Genomic DNA, 24,101 nt, shown 5'->3' on the forward strand with positions numbered 1-24,101 from the left:
TCCCTTCAGGTGAGCGTGCTTTCCAACCTTATTCTAGTCAAGGCTTCTAACTTTTTCCATGGTTATAGCTCCTCCTCTTCTCCCAACCAGGGCCTCCTGCAGCTGGGTGACTTCATGGGTGAAGGAATCTTGGAGGCTCCTTTTCTGTTTCTTGCTCACCTCCTTCCTAACTCCATAGCCCCTGTTTCCGACCCCTCTGGAGTTGGAGTGTCGGGGAGAGAGGGAAAGGTAAGGGGAATAGAAATGTTCCTACTTAACTGGTACTATTGTCAGATACCTTTACATTCTCTGGGCTCGACAGATTCTTAAAACTTTCTTTTGTGACTTCATGGGTTCTTTGGGAGATCCCTGTTGCTGCGTATCTCTAACTTTAGTTCTGTCTGTATGGGTTAGTGAGTTTCTTACTCTCTCCTTCGCCTCTAGAATTGTAGACCTAGAATTCACTTTCTCAGCTGCTAAGATCTGTTCACCCTTCTAGGTGGTCCTCTTACATGGGACCTAAGACAACCCACATGAAGACTCTCATGCTCAAATTTCCCAAGTGGTACTTGAAAACTCTCACGTATTTTTTTGTCTAGTTAATGTCTAGGAGCTTCAACAGTATATCTGTTATCCTAGCTCTAAATTTTCAGTATCTGGAGTGGGTGTCAGATACCAATTCATCATGACACCTTATTTGTGGGGAACATACATCAATTATTCAATTAAAACTCTTCTCCGTTTGAGGCGAAAGAGGAAGTACACCCTCTCAGGTCTTAGATTTTGTTTTTTTCCTACTTACAGCCTAAAAAGCTTGTCTTTTACTGTTTCCTGGATGCTGGCAGAGGCATGAGACTCCTGGTTTAGAGGCAGTGGACTTTAGCACAGAAAGTATCAAGTTTGCATTTGTTGCCCTGAACCTCAAATCACATGGTGGTGATGGGGAGGGCCCAAATTCCTGCCTGCACATGCAGTAGATGACATTTCAGGAGAGAAACACAGAGCTGGGGGGATCCACTATTTTTATAGTAGGCAGTAAGCAAACCTTTTTATCCCAGAGGGTGACATTCAAGAGAGAACAAAAATAATACATGTTGTATTGTTGTTTTGATTTTATTTTTACTATTCCTGATTTTGATAAAGATAAATTGAAAAAGGTGGGTATACTATTCTTAAGTCCTCCAGTGAAAATAAGGAAAAATCATAGGTTGCTTCTTTATCTCAGCCCTGCTCTCATTAGTAAGATAGTTTTTCTTAGAGGGAACCATCTGTAGAAGTAAGTGAAGTTATTAGGGGTGTTTCTCACTTCTAATCGAATAATAATTATTAGGTATTACTTTTTTATTTTTAAAATTTTTATTTATTGATTTTTAGAGAGAGCGAGAGAGAAATATCGATTTGTTGTTCCACTTATTTATGCATTCATTGGTTGATTCTTGTACGTGCCCTGACCAGGGATCAAATCCCAAAACCATGGCATGTTGGGACAATACTCTAACCAACTGGGTTACTTGGCCAGGGCCAATTACTAAATATTATTGATGTGGACTTCCCTTTTTAAGTAAGAAAAATAAAAGTTTTCTTATAGTTTTACTGAGACTATACCTTTCACCCTAACATTATTTTAATATTTGGTATTTAAACTTTTTTTTTTTAATCATACTATAGTGGGGGAAAATAATATTTTCTCTGGACCTAAAAGACAACAGTCTGGAAAATTTTGATTATCCCTTTGAGAGCAAAGGAATTATGTGGTAAACCTTTTAAAAATACATATATTTAAAGAAGTCTCTGTCTCAATCCATATTGAGTTATAAAGATGGTTTATAATTTTTCATTCTTTAAAACAATATCCAATAGGCACAGCTTTTAAGGTTGTACAAACTGCTTATTGAAAAAATAGACACTTATCAGTAGGTTAGTATGTAGTCAGTTAATTGCTTCATCAAATTTTTGTTCATCTCTATTGAAGTTTCACAAATTGCAATATCTCCAACATTAACAAAGGAAGTTACTTTGCAAAGTGGTTGAGATTATGAGCCAATACATAGTGACTAGTAGTTATTGCAGTTGAACATTAACTTAGTGTTACTTTCAGCACTGTTAGTAGGTAATAGAAAGAGGTTATGAATTAAAGACTAAAGACGTAGGCTTGCCATTTATTGGCTGTGTTACATTGGGAAAGGTACTTAATTTTTTAGAGTGTTTCCCAGTCTGTATAAGAGATACAATAAATCTGCTGGATCAAGTGGGTTTGTGAACTGTGTGTATTTTAAATGATAGTCTGGTACTGTTAACATTTTTTTGTTGAAAAAATGCCTTATTGGTAATTGTAAATACACTTCTGTATTACACTTATTTTATGTGTGTAAAAATTGTCCCTGAGCTGGCTTTGTCTGTGGGGATGAATGTGTGTGGGAATATCTGTCTGTTCCTGGGATAGTAGGTTCGTGTGAGTCTGCCTGTGGGCAGGCATATCTGTGAGTGTGCAAGGGTTGATGTCCATGCAGGTAACCTCTCCCTATGTGTGTGCATGTGCTTGCACATGTGTGTGCTCCTTATACATGCACATCTGTGCATGCATGTGCGTGTTCATTTGATTATCATGGGCTGAATGAATAGCAGTTAGTTCATTCAGGTTTGCCTGTTGGCACTTTAAAGAAAAATAGGAAGACAGCACTGATTATTTATATTTATGGAAAGACAAAAAGAAGTTCAAAATTTTTATTTTTTGTATTACATTAGGTAGTGTTACATTTTAAATTCCTTTGAACACTGTCAAGGGATATAATATTTTAAATTTGTTTTTCAGCTACGGGACCTTTCTTTTGATACAGTTGATCTTATAAGCACTAAAGTTTGTCACGTTATGCCCTTTTGTCATGTAAAAGTGAATAGCAGCTTGTGGTTCATGACCTCTCATATTACATTTTCAGAAGAATTTCTTGGGTAAATTGTTTTATTGCTTTGGGGCTCTTTTCTTAGTTCAGGTGTCAAAATTTTCCTTCCCATTTGTATGTTTGTCTTCACTTTTTATAAGATTTATTTCCCTTGTGAGTTATTAACTTGATTCTTTAAACAGTATAGAATAGTGGTTAAGATAGCAAACTCTGGAACTACACTTCCTGAATTTAAATATTTGTTTCACCACTTAACTGTGTGACTTTTAGCAAGCTCTTTAATCTTTCTGCCTCTCGGTTTCCTCCCCTGTAAGATGTCAGGATAATAATGGTACCTATCTCATATGCTTTTATTGAAAAATGGATGACTCACATAAAAGCAAATGGCAAAGTGCCTTTTTCCTGGTTTTGAGATAGCTCTCTTTTCTTTCTTTTTTTTTCTTCTTTTTTTCCCCCAAAGCCCCAGGATCCTGCTTTTTTCCCTACTGCTACCTCTTAAGTTAAGATTTCTCATTTTCCCCGGCCTACTGTGGAATAGGACTCATTCTGAGAAATATTTCCCTCCTTTTCAGCACCTGAGGCAAAAGTTATTTGAGACTGAGTTTAGTTTAGTTTTAGTTTGTTTTTAAACATTAACAATAGTGGGAAAACGTACAAGACAAAAATAGCAAATAAACAATAGTGATATTATCAGGTTTTCAAAAATTTACAATAACACGTATTCCTAGTTCTCAGATCTTAAGTGGGGCCAGTCCCCAATTTTTCTGATTCCACAAATGATTTAGCTATTTTCTTGTGATTATTTATGCTGATTCTTCTGTCTACAATGATTATTTCTTCTTTGTAGCCCAGGATCATTTGTTCCCTAACTTTTTAAAACTTTGCAGCTCATGTGCTTGGGACCCCTTTTGTGTTTAAAGAGAGCTCCTCTCTCCTCTCTTAATTTTTTCCTTAAGCTTTATTAAGATATAATTGACACATAACATTGTAGAAGTTTAAGATATACAATGTGATTATTTGATATATGTATAAATTGCAAAATCATTACCACAATAAGGTTAGAACACATCCATCACCTCACATAGTTACGGTTTTTTATGTATAGTGGTGAGAACTTTAAAAAAAAAAAAAATTATGCTCACCCAAGGATATGTTTATTGATTTTTTTAGAGAAAGAGAGGAAGGGAAAGAGAGAGACACGCACACATTGGTTGGTTGCCTCTCACATGTGCCCTGACCGACCTGGGATCGAACCCACAACCTAGGTATGTGCCCTGACTAGGGAACAAACCGTCAACCTTTTTGATGTACAGGACAACACTCTAACCAAACTGAGCCACCCAGCTAGGGCTGTATAGTGGGAACTTTTAAGATCTGCTCTCTTAGCAACTTTGAAATATACAGTAGAGCATCGTTAACTGTGGTCACTATGCTCTACATTACATCCCCAGAAGTTGCTCATCTTACAGCTGGGAGTTTGTACCCTTTGAGCACCTTCACCCATTTCCTACCCCCGACTCTACGGCTCTGGCAACCACCAATCTGCTCTCTGTTTCTTAAGTTTTTTGTGTTTTTGTTTTATCTTAGATTTCACACGTGAGATCGTACAGTATTTGTCTTTCTTTGCCTTATTTTACTTAGCATAATACCCTCAAGGTCCATTCATAATTTTTTTCTTAAGGTCACACAGTAGCTAATGAATATTTAGAAACACAAAGTAAGATTCATCTATCGTTTAGTTTTAAAAATCCCATCAATATAACTCATTGTTCTCTTTGTAAAGGAAAATTGTGTGGCTGTTTCTTCATAGTATCCAGGGTGGGTAGGCCCACGGAAGTGAGCACCGAGAGCTTCTGTGTGACGCGACGGGATGCGGGCCTTGGAGAGGCGCCCAGGCAGAGGGTCAGAGCTGTGCGGCAGGGGGCAGGGGGCAGGGGGCAGGGGTAGGTGTGGATGGGGGGGGTTACAGCTGCCTTCTGCCCCTTCCTCCCGGAGGATACCTTTGTGTCTGCTCTCCACCGGTGCTAAGGTCAGGGAGAAGAGGTGGCGTTGGTGGCAGCGGGGGCGAGAGCATTCGCAGTTCTGTTAGGTAGGTCTGCGCCTCCTCTCAGTATGGTGTCAGTAACTCGGGAACCACCTGTGCTCTGAAGCAGAGGAGGATTTATGGCGTCTTGCTTCCATTTAATGTAGTTCTTGATAAAAAATTTGTTATATATATGTACATATATATATATATATATATTTAGGAAGATGTGCTTCACTTTCACCCTAATCTCTATTGAATTGTAAACAAGCGCATAGCTGTTATATTCCAAAGATGAACAGTATTGTGTGAACACTGCAAGGTTGAACAGTTTAAATTGCTATTCCTGCAAAGTATGGTGTGTACCATGATGCATACTTTTTGTTTTCAGAGGTTTGTTAAAGCTGTTTATAACAAAGAGTTTTCTGCCTTATTTTGATGTTTCAAAGGCCTTTTTTTTTGGTTTACTTTTAAAGATATTTTTTAAAAATCCAAATTGCCTCGATTAATCTCTAAGCAATATGGCCTCTTCTCTACAAGCTCTTATGGTTTCAAAATACCAGTAAACATCATTAATACTCAGAAAACACTTAAATTTATACCTCTATCCTAATTAAATGACTTGTACAATTTAAAATTATATATTTTTATCATAGAGAATACTCTGTCTTGATTTATAGTAATTACATACTAATTTTAATTCCTTTTCTCATGAAAATTAGTTCCTTAGAAGAAAGTTATCTCATTACAACAGCACAGGGAACACTAATAACATAGATAACCTTATTTGGATATCTTTGCAAGGATGTTGCTTAAGAGGTCCATAAGCTACAAAGAGCTTTAAAAAAAACTAAAGGAATAAACATACCTTAATATAAAAGAAAGGATACACATTATTCCTTTGTTTAGGTGCTTTATTTCCTTCCATGCTGTTGTTTCTCTTCTGTTTGCCACAGGTAAAAATTAATATTCCCAGCAACCTATATACTTTTTCTGTTGATCTTTAATAACAACTATTTTGCTTTTCATTGGCATGGCCATTCACAGTAAGTATTTAGCTAATATTAAAATACATTTTATTTTTGCTTTATCTCTTCGAGGAAATCAATATATTTTACAGACTTCACTTTGTATTTACACCTTGCCAAGTAGGTAACATAAAAGTGGCTTTTCCAGATATAACTGTTAATTGATGTAATCTTTTCTACGAGTAATACCCATATTAATAACTTCCCTCAAATTGCTAATGATATCCTTTAAAATGCTCAGGAATATTTTATTCCTGATCTAGCACGTTTTGAGTAGATTATATTTCACCTAAAATACATCAGTAGTTTAATGAATTCCAAACCATATTGCAATAAATAACTTTTCTTAGCCTGGGAGTGTTACCATTCCCTTTAGGAGAATAAACCCTAAGTTATGTCTGTTTTTTAAAAGTGTGATTAGAGCCAGGTGTCTGTCAGTGAACGAGTGGATAAAGAAGATGTCGTATCTACACAATGGAATATTATTCAGCCACAAGAAAGAAGGAAACTCTGCCATTTGCAGCAAGGCAGATGAACCTTGAGGGCATTATGCTAAGTGAAATAGGTCTTACAGAGAAAGACAAATACTATGTTGTGTCAATTGTATGTGGGACCTAAAAAAGCCAAACTCTTAGAAACAGAGTAGAGTGGTGATTACCAGAGGCTGGAGGGTGGAGGAGATGGGGGTTGGTCAAAGGGTCAACACTTCCAGTTATAAGATGAGTAAGTTCTGGGGATCTAATGTACAGCGTGTTCATTATAGTTAATAATACCGTATTACATACTTGGGAGTTGCTAAGAGAGTAATCTCAGTGTTCTTAACTACAAAAAAGAAATGGTAGTTATGTGATGGGATGGAGGTGTTACCTAATGCTATCATTTTGCAATATATAAATGTACCAAATCAACTTGTTCTACACCTTAAACTTACAGAATGTCCATGTCAGTGAAATCTCAGTAAAGCCGGAAAATAAAATACCAGTTGTGTGACTAAAGAGTAATATATAGTAAAATATTAAGTACTAATTATTTGTTAATACTAAATGCTTTGATTCTTCTCAATACTGTGGGATTTATAATTTTAAGGTATTTAGTAATTGATAAACCAGATAGATTTTGTTTATATAAGACCAGAACTTAGAAACTAATGTTGTCCCTATATTGAGAGATTGGGTTTGACTTTAACCAATAAGTATGTGAAGTACTAGTTTTTCACCTCACGAAAAGTTTTTGAAGAGGAAGATATTTCTGGTGTTACAAAGGTAAAATCTGAAATAATCTAGGGAAATTTACATACTTACCAGCAACATTATTTAAATTGTACAAGTGAAGCATTTGTAGCACATTCATTTCTTATTTTTAAAAGTCTTAATCATAACAACTAGGAAGAATAAATCATCGTAGCAAAGTATTATCTCTGCTTTAAAACCTTTGAGAAGAAATGCATGAATTACTATCCAAAAATTAAAGAAATAAGTACTTAAAAATTGGTACTCACTTTTGTTCTCTTTTTGCTTCTCTTCCCCTCTCTCCAAAGCAGATTGCCAAACTGCGTCAGCAACTACAACGTAGTAAACAGAGTAGTCGGCACAGTAAGGAGAAAGATCGCCAGTCACCTCTCCATGGTAACCACATAGCCATCAATCACTCTCAGGTAGGCTAACTTCTGGTCCAGATTTGAATAATTCCTTTTAAAGGGTTCATGATAAAGGGAGAACCTATCATTTTAGGATTTAAAAAATTAATAATATAAATCCCTAGTTCTGCTAAAGTACTACTGTTTGCTAAATTGTGTAAGAAGTTTTTTATATAGTGGAGTGTGGTGGTCTCAAGGGCATTATCTCATTTAATCTTTCTAATAGTACCTTAATCCATCTATCTCTGTATCTCTTTCTATGTTGTACCTATTTTACATATGAAGAAATTGAGGATTACAGTTTTGTTGGGGATTTTTCCCCCTAGGAACATACACTAACATAGCCCGTGGAACAGAATTTGGGAAAGGCTGGTGTAGATCAAATTAACTTACAAATATTTATATAAATTTTAGTAAATAAAATATAGTAATATGGCAGAAGAAACCCAAGTAGTATATCAAAACAAGTCCAATTAGGGATTGTTTCACCAATGTAAGGATGATTCAATATTAGGTTAATTCATTACATCAGAAGGTCAAACTAGATGCTAAAAAGCTCAAAAAAAACCCTCAGTACTCATGTGATAAAAGTTATTTAAAAATAGGGCAATACTAATGTAAATAACTGCACATGTAGTGAGATTTTACTAATAAAATATTGGAAGTATTTCAGTTATAATAAAAATCAAGTCTTGGATGTCTATAATTACTGATACTATTTTCTAGTAATATAGACGCTGTAGACAGAGCAGTGAGAAATAGAAATAATTGTTATTATTTGCATATGATATTGTTGTATATTTAGAAAATCAAAGTGAATGAATTAACCAATTAAAACTAATGATAGGATAGCTAAATTGGAAGATACAATACCAGGTGTTGAGGATGTGGAACAACTAGAAGAGCCACACTTTGCTGGTGAAAACACAAAACAGTACAGCCACTTTGTAACACAATGTGGCATTTTATTCTGAAGTTCAGCACACACTGACCATACAGCCCAGCAGTTCCACTCTTTGGTATCTGTTCACGAGAAATAAATGCATATGTCCACACAAAGACTTGTGCATTGATGTGCATGGAGGCATTATTCATAAGAGTGGGAAAATGGAAATGAACCAATATCCATCAACTAGTGAACGGATAAACAACGTCTCATGTATCTGTGCAATATAATACTAGTTAGCAGTAAAAAGGAAGAAGCTACTGATACTTACATGGTTGAATTTAAAAAACATGCTAAGTGGAGTAAGGAACAAAAGACTGCATACTATATAATTTGTTATGTTAAATTCTCAAAAAGGCAGAATTATAGAGACAGAAAGTATTAGGGATAGGAATTGACTACAGAGAGGCCCCAGGGAATTTTTTGGAATGATGGGAGGTTCTAAAATGTGATTATACTCATAATTGGATGACTGTGTATATTTACAAAGCTTAATGAACTGCTTACTTAAAATGGGAGGATTTTATTGTATGCCTTTTATACTTCATCAGCACTGTAAAACAAACATACAGTTGGCAAGCATGCCTCAGACATTTCAAGTGAACTTTCACATGACTTCCTTTTTCCCCTTAATCTGATAGAATTAATATGATTCTTACTTTGCTTATTTCAAGCATCTTTTCTGTAAGACCCCAATGCATTTCTAGCAGATCTGTTGACTTAACATAAAGACTTATGTGCTTGTTCCCAATTTACACAGAATTTTTTGGCATTTGGTTATGTGTAAAAATAATTATCTTCTGCTATATATACTTAACTGTTTGTAGGTGACATATGAAGTCTAGAATGCTCTTCAAAATACTCTTAAGACAGAAATAGAAGTATGTTTAGATAAAACAAGATTGGCAGATGTTACAATTTTTGAGGCTGGATGATGTGCACCTGAGGATTCATTATGTTCTTCTGTTTAATGATGTTTATGATTATAATTTTTCATAATAAAAAGAAAAAAATGAGAACTTAATGAGGTGATTGGATAAAATATAAACGTAAAGATCAGTAGTTTTCTCTTATACTAGTTAATGTAAACTGTTGTACCCTCTACTTACAGTATTTCTGACACCAAGTGTCGGGTTTTTCCACACCAGCCAATTCTCCAACTCTTCACATATAAACTGAGTGTTTTACAGTTCAGTTCTGACACTAACTACCTGGAGTTAGCACAGACCCCACCGGTGAAGGGCTCAGCCCCGCCAGGCTGCCCCTGCCTGCAGATGCCAATTGCAAGTCCCAGGTTGTCTGTCCTTCTCACCAACTGGCTGTAAAGAAGGGATTACCACAACCCCTTCTTCAGTTGAGTAATTTGCTATAATGGCTTACAGAGCTCAAGGAAACAGATTTATTGGTGTGTTTTTTTAAAGATATAATAAAGGGTACATATGAAGAGGAACGTAGGACAAGGTCTGGAAGGGTCCCAAGTTCAGGCACTTATGTCCCATGGAGTTGGGGCATGCCACCCTTTGGCACATGGGTATGGATATGTGTTCACCAACCCAGAAAGTCTCTGGATCCGTAGTTTAGGGATATTTTTATGGAGGTGTCAATCTTTACACCCTCTATCCTCCCAGGAGGATGGGGGTGGGGTGGAGCTGAAAGTTTCAAGCTTCTAATTATAGATTGGTCTTTATGGTGACTAGCTTCCATTCTGAAGGTATTTAGAAGCCTACTAAGAGTTGCTTCATTAGAACAAAAGACTTTTGCTCCTGTCACCTGGGAAATTCCAAGGGATTTAGGAGCTCTGTGTCAGGATCTGGGGTCAAAAAACAAATAGTGGAACAAAAGATACTACTGACACCCCTATCACTCAGGAAATTACAAGAGTTTTAGGAACTTTGTGTTAGGAAACCAGGGGCAGAAACCAAATATATATTTCTTCTTATGTCACAACTGGTGATAATGTTAGTATAAAATTTATGTACTAAATAACAAAATATATAAATGCCTAGAATAAGACCTAAAAGAAATATGCAAACTATAAAATTTGAGGGTATGAAATGTAAGATAGAGATATAAATGGGAAGTCTTAACACATTCTTGCATGGGGAAACTCAGTATTTTTTAAATAGTAATTTGCCCAAAATTAATGTACAAAATGACTTCCAATAGAAATTTAAAAGGAATTGTTTTATTACTTGAAAAGTTGTTTTCAAGGGTCAGATGGAAAAGTAATGCCAAATAATAGAAAAGAATATTTGAAAAGGCTTTCCCTACAAGATACCAAAATGTACTATAAAATTACAGCAGTTAAAGTAGAGGTCTTATCAGCTAACAGCTCAAGGAAATAAAATATAGAATCCATTAAAAATGTTGGGGCAGTTTGATTACTGTGTATTACTATGATTACACCATACACAAAAATAAATTGTAATAGGGTAAGTATTTAAATATGAAAACTACCAAAGTACTAGAAGAAACATGTGAGAGTGAAGTAAACAACAAATGTATGACAAAGTTACAAATTCAGTGTGAAAAAAGCTCATGTTATCAGTAAGAGACAGAGGACATTAGTGGGCAGCAGGTCACAGATGGCAGAGCACAGCATGATGGGAAATATCATGTGTCAATCAGTCATTAGCAGTCCACCTCATTATGAGTCATATATGTCAACTTTAATCACTCAGAATAAGATAGAGATCATATATTTTAATTTTTACCTTGTTCATCCTTATTTTTTTTGTTTTCTTTCTGTTATATAAGTTCCTTGTGCACCAAAAGGCTTGTCTTACACTCTTTGGCACCCTTACAACATCTATGTGAGGTAGTTAATTTTTGAGAATTCCTCCAAAGGATTTTTGAAAACAACCAAAAAGTTAGTGAGTGTTGTTGAACTTAATGTGGTAGCATTGCCACATTACTTAGTAGTCCAAAGGTTTTCTTAAATGACTGGGACTAAATGGAAATGAAAAATGCTTGCAGGTAATTGTCTCAGTGCAGGAAACACGAGCATGCACACACACACGTAGAGTCACATGATACACTTACATGATTTCAATTATGCTGTTTTAGTAAAAACAGAACAGGGGAAAAAGTTAAACAGTGCCGAGGATTCTGTCTGCCATTCTACTTTAAAAATTTACCTATTATACAATTATGCCTATACTCTGTGAGTTTTACCTTCCTTATTTTAGAGCTTAAATATGTATATTGTATTTGAAAGGTCGAAATAACTCTGCTCATTGAGTTTCTATTTTCAGGTCTTCCGTACTCTTTAGTTTTGATTATTTGACCACAAATAATTTGGTACCAACTTACCTTCTCATTTGTAGGCTACTGGATCAAGATCAGTCCCTATGCCACTGTCAAATATATCAGTGCCAAAATCATCTGTTTCACGTGTGCCCTGCAATGTAGAAGGAATAAGTCCTGAGTTAGAAAAGGTATTCATTAAAGAAAATAATGGGAAGGAGGAAGTGTCCAAGGTAAGATTACATCGCATGTTCAAATCCTTTTTTTTTTTCTCTTTAATATTGTTAACTGTTTCAAAAGGACTTTTTGGTAACAGCTTTATTAGATGCAATTCACATACCATACAATTTACACATTTAAAGTGTACAACTCAGTGGTTTTTAGCATATTCACAGAATTGTGCAACCATCTGCACAGTTGATTTTGCAGCATTTTCATCACCCCAAACAGAAACTCCACACCCTTTAGCAGTCATCCCTCATTTCCCTCCAATGGCCCTAGCCCTAGGCAACCACAAATCGACCTTCTCTGTGTATGGATTTGCTATTCTAGACACTTCATATAAATGCAGTCATGTAATATTTGGCCTCTTTAACGGTTTTTTTTCACTTAGCATGTTTTTAAGTTTCATCTATGTTTTAATATGTATAAGCACTTCATTTCTTTTTATTGCCAAGTAATACTCAGTTGTGTGTGGATTTTACTTATCCCATCATCAGTTGATGAACATTTGCATTGTTTCTACTTTTTGGCTATTATGAATAATGCTGCTATGAAATTTATATACAAGTTGTCATGTGAACATAATGTTTTCATCTCTCTTGGGTGTGTACCTAGGAGTGGTATTATTGGTATGGTCACCTTCTGTTTAACCTTTTGAGAAACTGCCAGACTGTTTTCCAAAGTGGCTGCACTGTACCATTTTACATTCCCACCAGTAGTATATGGAGGTTCTAATTTCTGCATCTTCACCAACACTTGAAATTATCTTTTATTGTAGCCATCCTAGTGGATGTGAAGTGGTATCTCATCACTGGTACCAATATGCATTTCCTGATGGCTAAGCCTGTTAAGCATCTTTTCATGTGTTGGACATTCATGTATCTTCTTTGGAAAATTGTCTATTTAGATCCTTTGCCCCATTTTAAAATTAGGTTAGTTGTCTTTTTATTATTGAATTGTAGAAGTTCTTTGTAAAATCATTTTCTAGATAAAAAGACCCTTATTAGATGTATTACTTGGAAATATCTCACGTTCTTTGGGTTGTCTTTTCACTTTTCACTTTCTTGATGATGTCCATTGAGGCACAACATTTTTAATTTTTATAAAGTCTGATTTCTTTTGTTGTTTGTACTTTTGGTGTCATAGTTAGGAAACCATTGGCTCATCTAAGGTCACAGTGATTTATTCTTTTGTTTTCTTCTAAGAGCTTTATCTTATATGTAGGTCTTTGATCCATTTTTGAATTAATCAAAATACTTTATAAATACCTGTGTCCCAGAAAAGACATCTGGGCACTACTACATGTGAACCTATATTTGATCACATTTTAAAGGTATATTCAACAAAAGAAACCATCCAATAGCCTTTGGCTTTATTATAGTTGATTTTTTTTGGAAACTAAAATATTATTTATGTCAAATGTGTATCTAATTCCTTCAAATAACATATAGGTTTAAAACTGACTTAGAGTTAATCTCAAAATCCAAAGTTTAATTTTATAACATAATATTTATAACATAAAAAAATAAAACTTTTCCCTACTCTCAGTATTGCTTAGCAGATCTGAGCAATATTCATAGTTTCTTGTATATCCTACTCAATCTGTGTGTGTGTGTGCACGTGCTTGCTGATATATAGTGAATCATTATAAGAACAAACCATATTTCGAAGTCCCCTATTGATGGGCATTTCAATTGCTCTTAGTTTTTGTCATTACAAGAAGTGCTTTAGAAAACATTGTGTACTCTTGCAAACAATTTCCTGGCAGTGAAATTGCTGAATCAAAGCATTTGTACATTTTAAATTTTGATAAATACTACAAAAATTACTCTCCCAAAGGTTATGCCATTATAGTCTCCGTAGACATTTCATATTTAAATTTTTATTTTATATTTATTATGCCATAATAGAACCCTTTGGAAATTATGCCATATCTTAGCTATTAACCATTAAGATGTTTCCTTATTTCCATTAAATAATATATTAGAACAGTAATGTAAGAAAGTTTCAGGTCAAATTTTTTGAGGATGAGAAAGTCAGTCACATATTTACTGACTCCTTAAGAACTTTAAAGCAAAACTATGCTAGGATATAAAACTTACTAACAGTTCTTCTTTTAAATAAGTCATATCCTAATTTCATAGTAGCCATGTGAAAATTATTCTGGGGTAACCTACACACTTAAACTAACATACTAATTAAAAAGTTTTTAGATTTATGATTATATATCTCAAAGTTTTAATAAATTAAAATGTGACCATTAAGGAATCTACAAATAGCTAAAAAAATAAAATTGTACTGTTAAGTATATCAATGTTCTAAGCCTTTATGTTTCCCATTGTTACTTAATGTTAATATGTAGATTTCTAAAATCAGTTTTGTTATTCTAATTCTTCTAATTTTCGTCCCCAACAGAACTAAAATTAGTTAAAGATATTGACATATCTTATCAGTTACAGACAGAAATATGAATATGGAAAGATTGTGTTTATTAAACAGTACATGAAGGAAAGATAACTCTAATTCTTATCAATTTTTATAGCTATAAATTGATTAGTTATTCTTTTCCTGATTACTAATATTGAAGTTTTTATTAAAGTAATGTCTTTATTGACTTAAATATCTGTTTTAAGAAATAACTATCATGAGGCCCTCAAATATATTTTCCAAAATGATCTTTCTTTATGGGTTGCCCTGAGAACCTCACACATCTTATACTAAGCATCACACAATCTTGTCGTTCCCCCACCCCTCACAAAAAAAAAAACCCTGCACCAATGATTTATTCTCTGTTCAGTCTAAGATTTAGGACTGAGTCGTAATTAAAATCTAAATTTAGTTAAATAAAAGAAAAAATTGTAAAGAATAAAAATAAAGAAACATTTTCTTAACATTCGACCAACTTAATGTTTAGGAATATTTTTTTCCTAAATTGGAAGTCTTTCCTTTGTTAATTTACTTACCAAATGGACTGATGTTTATTTAATCTTTTATAGTAGAGTCATAGTCAGGTGGTGAGGATGGTGTAGCTTCAGTTTAGCAACATTGCATAGATAAATGAAGTTTTTAATTCAGTAAAGTCACTTAAGTTGTTTGTTATAGAAAAACAGATAGATTTTGAATCTTGCCTAATTTTATCTTACTCCATTTTGTCTCTGACAGTATTTATAAAAACTCTGAAATGACAAAGCTTACAGTATCCGCAATAAATACTGAAAATTAGTTGTAAGTGAATTGAGTACATTGGTTCTTTTTCTTAGCATTACAATCTTGTCTGAATAATAACAAAAACAGTTTAAATGATTAATACAGAGAATTTTACTTGTTGACAGAGATGAGGAAAATGGAGCCAGACCTATCTTTTCACAGGAGGAGAGTAGACAGTTTACAAAGGCAGAAGCTCTGATGCCATTTAATTAACCATGTCACCAGGAGCTTGGAATTATAAGTTCTTTATTTGTGAAGACCTTAGAGTTTTAAGGTCTTATTGGGTTGAAAATATATGATTCTGTGATTATAGTTTCATTTCTATTTTTTATTTTTGCCACTCAGAATAATGCATTGGAACTAAGCAAAATTATTAGTCCTGCTCAGTTGGATGCCAAATTAATAGAATTATTCTGAGTTATGTTAACGTCCTTCATTAAGTACTGATAGGAAAAAACCTCACTATTAGAAATGTTGGGTAATTTGCAAAGGAAATAGAGAATATAGCTTTGTTCCTGGCCTCCAAAATTAAAAATAAGAAAGAGTGTACCTGTGAATATTAGATTTTCTTTTCCTACTAGCAAGTGAAGGTGATTTCTTGAGCAGCTCCATGAATTCATTCAGCATATATTTACTGAATGTCCGCTATGTGCCAGACACAGCACTTGGCATTTGGGATACAGTGTTAAAAGAAGCCTCTGCCCTTGAGGAATATTACGGGAAGTGCTGACCCCCAATACATACAGAGAGCTGTGGAATTTTAAAGACAGTTTATCCTCAGTACTTTCAAACCTAAAGACTTTGGGATTCGAAAGAAAGTTTTTGTTCAGTAAAGGTAACATGCAGAAATTAACACACAAGATGGGTATCTTCATTCTCGGAAGACTCGATTACGCTGATGGTGGTGATGGCATATGACATGGAAGGAAACGCCACGCGTTTCCTGTGTGAGCCGAGGGGATGCACTGTCATTCACGTGTCGCATGGTCGCTCCTCCTGCAGCCCTTGGACATCCCGGATGGCCGGAGAGCCCCACTCCCCGCCCACTACCGGAGCAGCAGCACGCGCAGCATCGACACTCAGACCCCCTCTGTCCAGGAGCGCAGCAGCAGCTGCAGCAGCCACTCGCCCTGCGTCTCCCCCTTCTGTCCCCCGGAATCCCAGGACGGTAGTCCCTGCTCAACGGAAGACTTACTCTATGATCGTGATAAAGGTAAGAATGGCGTCATCCGCCTGAATGAAGGGCTTTGTTCTAGGGCCTTGGTCATTATATTTCTTTATCTTAGACCATTGCATCTTTTTTTCTTTTGTTGAGTGGTGGGATTGTAAAGGATTGCTTAACCTAGGTTTGTTTGTTCATTGGTTTCACATACCCCCTTCTTTGTGACTCTTACAAACATCTTCCATAAATGTGTCAGAGAAGCACAGCACATGATTCGGAGAGCTGATGGAAGCTGTAAAATGGAGTGTGCACAGCTTCATGTCATATAACACAGGTTTTTCCTTGGTGTTGCCCAGAGTTAATGATGGTTATGGTAGGGTCTATATTTCTCTTGCCTCTAGTTAGACTTCATAATCAGATTGCTTTGGGAGGAAATAATTTCTAAAAATACTGCTGGACGAATGAGTGTATTTCTAAGCAAGTAGATAAAGTTTAATAAGTTACCTACAGGATATCAGGGATTATATTATGGTGTGTGCATGAATTATTGATAATACCTTAATAAGAGGGCAGAACCTCTGGAATTTTTTTGTTGCGGGTCAGGCCCAAACTGTTTCTCTGCATTCTTCTGTCCTGGTGGTGGGCACTTGGCTACTACTGCTTGCTCTCTTCTTTCAGTTTCTGGCCCCCTCAGACCTAAACACAAACGGCAACAAAGACCGCCCAGCTCCCACCTTCCTAGCTACTTTCCAGGAGACACTGAACTTATTTTTTTAACACATTTACTGCTGCTCACCATAGAGAAATAGATCGTAGGCAACAAAAATTTAAAAACAGTAAAGTTAAAATTTACAGACTCTTAGAGGATTTTCATGGTCCGTGACCTGACTCCCACTCCCCTTAATTTGTTTCCTTTCGAGGTATTCTTACGTGTGATGTGCCCAGATCTTATGTACTCAGCCCGATTAATTTTTCACATGTATGTGCTCAGGAAGCCACTACCTAGATCAAGATTTAGAGCACTTTTAGCACCCCAGGCCACTCCCTCGGCCTGCCTTCCAGATGGTACCCTTCTCCTCTCTACCTAGAAGGAACCACTGTTCTGACTTCCCTCACCGTAGCTGAGTTTTTGTGTTACTGGACTTCATAGAAATGCAATGGCGTAAGTGGAATGTGGATTCTTTTGTGTCTGGCTTCTTCCACCCATCATTGGACTCTCTGCTGAGATTTAATGGACCCTCTTTTGGACTTCGCCCTTTGCTTTCATTTCTGGAGGTGGATCTCAGTGGTTCTCCCCTTTCTTTTTCACCCTTCCCTTGTTGAAAGCCTTATGAACTCCCTTACTCCATTATGGTTGTACTGAAGGGGGATAGTACCTGAGGTATCTCTTTCCTTTGAATGTAAAGTCTCCTTCTGGTAGAATGTCAGACTAGGAAACTCATTTCACTAAGGCATCCCACCAGAGCAAGTCCCCCACAACATTTTCACTGTGGCTGCTTTGCAATAAAACAAACAGGGAAACACCTTGCTTCTAGTAGGAGTATTTGCTTTGAAGGTAAATGGAAATGTTAAATAATGTTAACATGTTTTAGGCTACACAGGTGATTTGGCAAAACAAGCCTGTCTGATTGATTCCAAAACCCATATTCTTTGTTACACCAGTAGAAAGTTAAGTACGTTTCAGGTGGACCACTTTTGCTGCTTATTAGGACTTGTAGCTGGGTTAAAATGAAAAGTAAAAATAACAAGTGATAGTAGGGCGAGGCAGTTAATTTTGGAGTTTTGTTTTCTTTTTAAGTTGAATACTGTGAGTAATTGAGAGACGCTGACCCACAAAGGAAATGTATTAAGGAGTTGATAGTTTCGTTCCATTTTGGTTTACTGGTTGTGAGGTTGTCTTCATGGCCTCGAAGTGACTACTTTCCATGAGGCAGATAAATCTTTGCTTTTGCAATTCAGAGAGGTAGTCACTTAGAGCCTAAGTTTAAAACCATATATGTTCTTTAATATCTTTTTTCTTGAAGATTTATAGTCTGTATTATTATGAGAAGGTATATTCAAGGTCTTTTTCAGGGAACACTGTAACACTGGAGTTAAGAGCCTCGCTGGCCTTGATACACAGGCATGGATTTGAGTCCTGTGAAGTTTGGGGCATAAAACTTGCATTAATTCTCAAGGATTCGGTAAATGGTAGCTGCTGCTGTAAAAATAATCATCATTACTTTTTTAAAATATAAAATGAGAACATTGATTCAGATAATCTCTAAGGCCAGTAGTTTTTTTCCTGATAGTTAAAAATATATTTCTTACTAAAATTGGGTGATAATACCAGCCTCATAAAATTTGGGGGTTAAATGAGATATTGTAGCAAAATGCTTAGCATAACCCTTGGTACTTAGTAAACACTTCATATATGATGTTGGTTGTAGCTATAGTGGGTTGGTTTTTTTTTAATCTCTTTGGAAATTATGAAAATCTCAATCACTTAGACATTGTTCTGCTTTCTACAAGATTAACTCAGTTTGGGATTTAAGACCTCAAGATATGAGTTTCTTAACATATCTGCCCTTTGTAGCTTTGAAGCATTACTTTGTTTTTAGGGTCAAGTTGATGTTACCCTTCCCTGGAAAAATGTGTCACCATCTATTAAAATGTGAAGTTTCTAGTTCTCAGAAAAAATTAACTACCATCTTTGTGAAGAGAAAATTCAAATAATATCTGTCTATTTTATATGTGAATATAAATACACATATATATGTACTTTAGGATCAGGAGTGGTGGTTTATGTATTTCAGCTGAATTAATATTTCTGGTTTATTTAGGAAACATTTGTTGAGCATCTACTGTATGTCAGGTACTCTATTAGGTGGAGAGTTAGAATTGGATAATATGATACCTGTTTATAAGGAATTTCTGGTCTAATAGGTAGTAATGTAAATAAATAATACACTGTTACACAGGTATGTTCTGCTACTAAAGCACAAAAGAACTTATCAGTTTTACAGTTTCTGAAACTTGCATATTTATGTCATTCAAACTATAGAATATCGTCTCTGACTCATTACTTCTCTATCTATGTACAGTCTAAATTCTGGGGAGTTTTTAAAGATACTAATTTTAGCTTATAATTGGCATTTTTTCACAATAAAGCATAAATTGGTTTTTTGTTTCCATATATTTCCATTGAAGAAAAAGGTGAAAGTTACAGATTTCTAACAGGTTTGCATAATTAACTATGAAAACAGAATCGATGCTATAATGTTGTAGTCAACTAGGATTGATTTGGAGTACCTACATGTTCTTCAGTTGCTGTAGAGACATTTGTCCTGTGGTAGACTAGCCAGTTCAGACATCTGTGGGCTCCTGGGTAAGCATACACAGGAGGGAGGGGTGGCCACTGTGAATAGATGCTCTAATGAGAGATGTGCTGGGAGCTGATTCTTCCTCTAGTACTTGTCTGTTAAATTTATCTTTTCCCTGACTTTGCTCACATTATTTCTGCCTATTGCTAACATCTATTCCCCCTGAATCACGTATAATTTGAGACCTCTAAAATAATTTTACTTGATTAGCCTATTGGTTTTTTCTTTGGCTATTGCAGTTGCAGCGCCAGGGCAGAAACACTCTGACTATTGAGAAAGGTCCAGCCATTAAGAGACTGCTTTCAGGTTTGGGTTTTTTATGTGTGTTTTTCTGCCAGGCTTTTCCAGTGACTAAAAGATGGAGGCATCCATCCTGGTCACATGTGTAAAGTTGCCAGGCTAACCTAGTAGCAGCCACAGCCCTACATTATGGCCTGTGTGGAGAATGCAGGGGTCCAGATAAGAGCTCTCATCTTCACAGCCTCAAAATATATCCTAAGAGTTGGCTAAATTCTTCCACATTATCATGCCCAAAATGCAAGAGAGAAAAAGAGTCATTTATATAGCACAGATGGTAGCGTCGAAATATTAGTTCTCTTAGCAGCTCTGTCAGTGTTCCGTGATGGTAGCCAAACTGGTACTGGGCAGGCCACAAAATCTAGACTTCAGTCTGCCACTTATACTTGATCTTTGGCACAATTCACGTAGGCAGTTGTTATAACATTCTGCAATTTTGCAAGTATAGTGGAAACATTGATTATTGTAATCATGAAGTCAACTCAACCATTCTCCTCAGTCCAGCTACGGAGACTTGTATTCCTAGAGTCCATAAATTGGTTACTTGGAACTTAAACTCTATTTTCCCAGAGGAACAACCTATGTTATGTGGATGGAGTTTCCCAAGACCAATGCATTAAAGCCTGTTTAACTCATACCGTGATTTAACTCATAAATATTCATAATGCTAAACTTTCGGGTGCTAGGACTGAGCGGCCTTTAGTCGCAGGAGAGAATAAAAGTATTATCTTAGTCTTTTCAGGGTCTTGGGCTGACCGTAGGCAGACTTTGAATTTTTGATATCTTCTAATTCCTTTCTACATACATTTTAACTCTATTTGATTTATCTCTAGGGCTCTGTTTCTTAACCTTTTTTGACCTTTGCCCTTACCATACTTTAACCCTCTATTTTCTAGATAGCCTAAGCAGCCAAGTTTTTGTGGCACTCTTCTTTTTGTGCTTTATATGGGGAAGATAGATATGTTGGATATATTCCCTTTAGCCACCATATCTTGCAAATCACTGCTTTTGAACCTGAATCTGTTTCTCTATGAAATGATTCTTCCCATGTGGTTCCAGGATGCTTATTATCCTAGAAGAACCTGTTGGTGGTGAAATTACAAAAAAGTGTAGAGATGTAGTTCCAATGAAGGAATTACCCCGCAGGTTAAAACAGATGTGTTCTAAAGCAACAAAAGAAAAACAAAACAAACAAACTCATAGACACAGGCAACAGAATGGTGGTTATCAGAGGGGAAGGGAGTTGGAGGGGGTGAGGAAGAGGGCAAAGGGATCAAATATGTGGTGATGAAGGAGACTACACTTTGGGCGGTGAGACACGATGCAATATACAGATAATGTATCGTAGAATTGTGCACTTGAAACATACAATGTTATTAACCAATGTCACCCAATAAATTTAATTTAAATAAATAATAACTATTAGCTGCTGTTTTAAAACACTGATCAGTTTTATAATTATGTCTCTGAGGTCATCTTTCCTATTTCTTTTTCAAGGTAACATCTAAAATTACTTATATTCCTATTCTGACAACACATAAGGAACATCCAGTAAATGCCCTTTTCCCCCACCTTTGGAAAATGTTCACAGTTGTACCAGTGGCAGATGCTGTGCTAGTTCTCCGGGTGAATTACTATTCATAATTTAAAACTAATTAATAAGTATACAGCTCAGATCTAGCAGTTACAACTCAGAGTCTACAATAGGAAGCAACCCAAAGTTTATTATCATGCCTGCATATATCTTTCACCTAATCTGCTGTTATATATTTAGCAGAAAATAAGCTGCAGCAGGAGCAGGTAACTGCGTTTTACCTGTCACTTTATCCTTTGCAAATAGAGTAGTGCCTGGCATGGAGTGGTTCTTAGTGGAGATTTTTGGAGTAATCCTTTAAGACCTTTCTTCATGGTATGTCCATTTTTAAGGATATATTTTTTATAGCTGTGTTGAAAATATTAGTGTCTTTTATTTTAAGTTGTTAAATTTTATGTGTTTGGCTTTTGAACGTTCAGGAAGAGTGTGATAATCTCTCTCCCCAACTCCCCACCAAAAAAACCCCACTAAGATTATGCTTAGTGATAGGCCTTTGGTGGGAAGAAGACATGAAGTTTCAAGTTTCCTGTTGAGATTAGGGGAAAGGAAGTAACTTTGCTAAAACCCAACGCATTGTCTACTCTGTTTGTGGCTGGAGAGAAAATAGGGTGTCAACCAGGCTGTGGGAAAAGGGGACCTGTTGAAATTTTTGACCCCATTATCTTTGGTTTTCCTCTAAGAATAAATATCAACACACAGAGCCGCTCCTTCTACTGTATCTCTTTGGGAGTCTAGCAGAAGGCAGACCCAATAAAGCTGTTACCTGAGCTGTAAGAGTTTCATTAGAAGCACAGAATGTTAGATTGGAAGGACCTTCATCTTTCAGTCACCTCCTGTCTAATGAGGACAGTGGAGTTGAGATAGATCAAAACTTTGGCAGATAGTCTGCCAGCAGTGACCTCTGACTCTGGTGCAGCTGGGCTGAATCCCTGCTCTGCCAGTTCCTAACCGTGTGTCCTTGGGCAAGTTGCTCAGCCTCTCTGTATCTCAGTTTTCTCACCTGTAGATTAGGGGTAACATGGCACCTGCCACATAGCATTGTTAAGTAAGTGTGCTCAGGTGCGGGTGCCTTCGTTCTCTCCTGTAATACTGCCGCAGTCCTACGAGTAGGGATGTTGTCCGTATTTTAAGAATGGGGAATCTGAGGCTTAGAGAAATGAAGTGACATTCTTAAATTCCTATGTAGTCCAGATGCCAACGAAAATCTTCTGCTACTACATGCTGCTTCTTGCTGCCTTTGCAGGAGGAGTAGCCTTTCGGCAGGCATTCAGCTGTGAAAGGGCCCGGTGTGTGGAGAACAGTGAGAAACTGGGTGGCTGGAGCACAGGGGCGAAGGGTGGGGAGTAGAAAGCAGTGTGCGCGGAGAGGTGGAGAGGCCACTACTTCATAAAGGGCCTGGGGGGCCTTTGAAGAGAAATGAGGAGCCAAGCAAAGATCTTTTGTCAGCTAAAGGACATGACCAGCTTTATCTTTTAGGACCATAACTCAGGTGGAACTGCAGAGACAGAAGGAAGACAAACTAAGTTGCTGTTGTAGTAGCCTAGTCCTGTGGTCTCCAAACGTGATTTATTTATTACACACCTTTTTCAGCCATTTTTAATCTGTACCCCTAATATAAATTCATCTATTTCTAAGTTATATATGTGTAATTCAATCCCAGAGCTGAATGTTCTGTGCTGGTAAAGCTTCCTTTCTTATTTTCAAATATAGAAAGTAAATATATATAAATGTTCTAATATTTTCTTCCTGCCTATCAACAAACTGCGTTGTGCACCTCAGTTGGGAAATCACAGGTGCAGGGCAAAGTCTAGGAGGGGAGGCAAGGGCAGAGGGCTTGGAAGAGAGGCATGGAAGAAGAGTTGGCAGCACTTGGTGGCTGACGACATGTGTGAGGTGAGGGAGATGTGCAGGAAGGGAGATGAGAGTAAGGGTAAAAGTTCTAGCGTGGAAGTTGTGGAATATTATTACCACCATTAATAAGGCAGCGACTATCAGAAGGAGCAGGCTTGTAGGTGAATATAATGATAAACCTAAAGTTCCATGTGGCTTTCTGCCTGAAGATGTTATAACACCATTTTCATGTAGCAAGAACTAAAAATAGGAAATACTGAGTTTTACCTAATATAAGACATTTTTAGCATTTTGCTTTGCCTTCTATTTTGCATATAGTTAAGTGCTCAGTAAATATTTAAGTGAGCATTTAAAATTATAATGACACTTCTATTAGAAGTATTGGGTTTCTTCCCTCTGTAGGACACTTTAGGAACAATCTAATATGAACAGTGTGTTTCAGTTTTTGAAAACTAATGTCCCTGGAAATTTTTTCATTTTAAAAGTTCAAGACTATAAAAAATAATATTGCATCTGAATGATTTGCCTGAGATCCTTGCTTCAGTTGCTTTCAAGATGTAAAATATTCTGTGTGATCTGAAATTTATTTCCAGTTTAGTTTTACCATTGTGATTTAAATTTATAAAAGTCATGATTTTAGTCTATAAA

General features: G+C 36.2%; 1 protein-coding gene across 2 annotated transcripts in view; it reads left to right on the top strand.

Annotated features, from left to right (window-relative positions):
• The window catches only part of GLCCI1 (glucocorticoid induced 1), a 79,857-nt gene that overhangs the window by 48,847 nt on the left and 6,909 nt on the right, over window positions 1-24,101 (top strand). Inside the window, exons 4-6 of one of the 2 annotated variants that reach the window (XM_081147042.1) lie at window positions 7,468-7,584; window positions 11,839-11,991; window positions 16,190-16,400. In XM_081147042.1, coding sequence (XP_081003168.1) covers window positions 7,468-7,584; window positions 11,839-11,991; window positions 16,190-16,400 — 481 coding nt within the window. The remainder of the gene's footprint in view (window positions 1-7,467; window positions 7,585-11,838; window positions 11,992-16,189; window positions 16,401-24,101) is intronic. The other variant, XM_081147043.1, reaches the window with a different exon arrangement.

Source organism: Miniopterus schreibersii (assembly GCF_964146895.1).
Source record: "Miniopterus schreibersii genome assembly, chromosome: 9".
In the NCBI taxonomy this organism is placed as follows: Eukaryota; Metazoa; Chordata; class Mammalia; order Chiroptera; family Miniopteridae; genus Miniopterus; species Miniopterus schreibersii.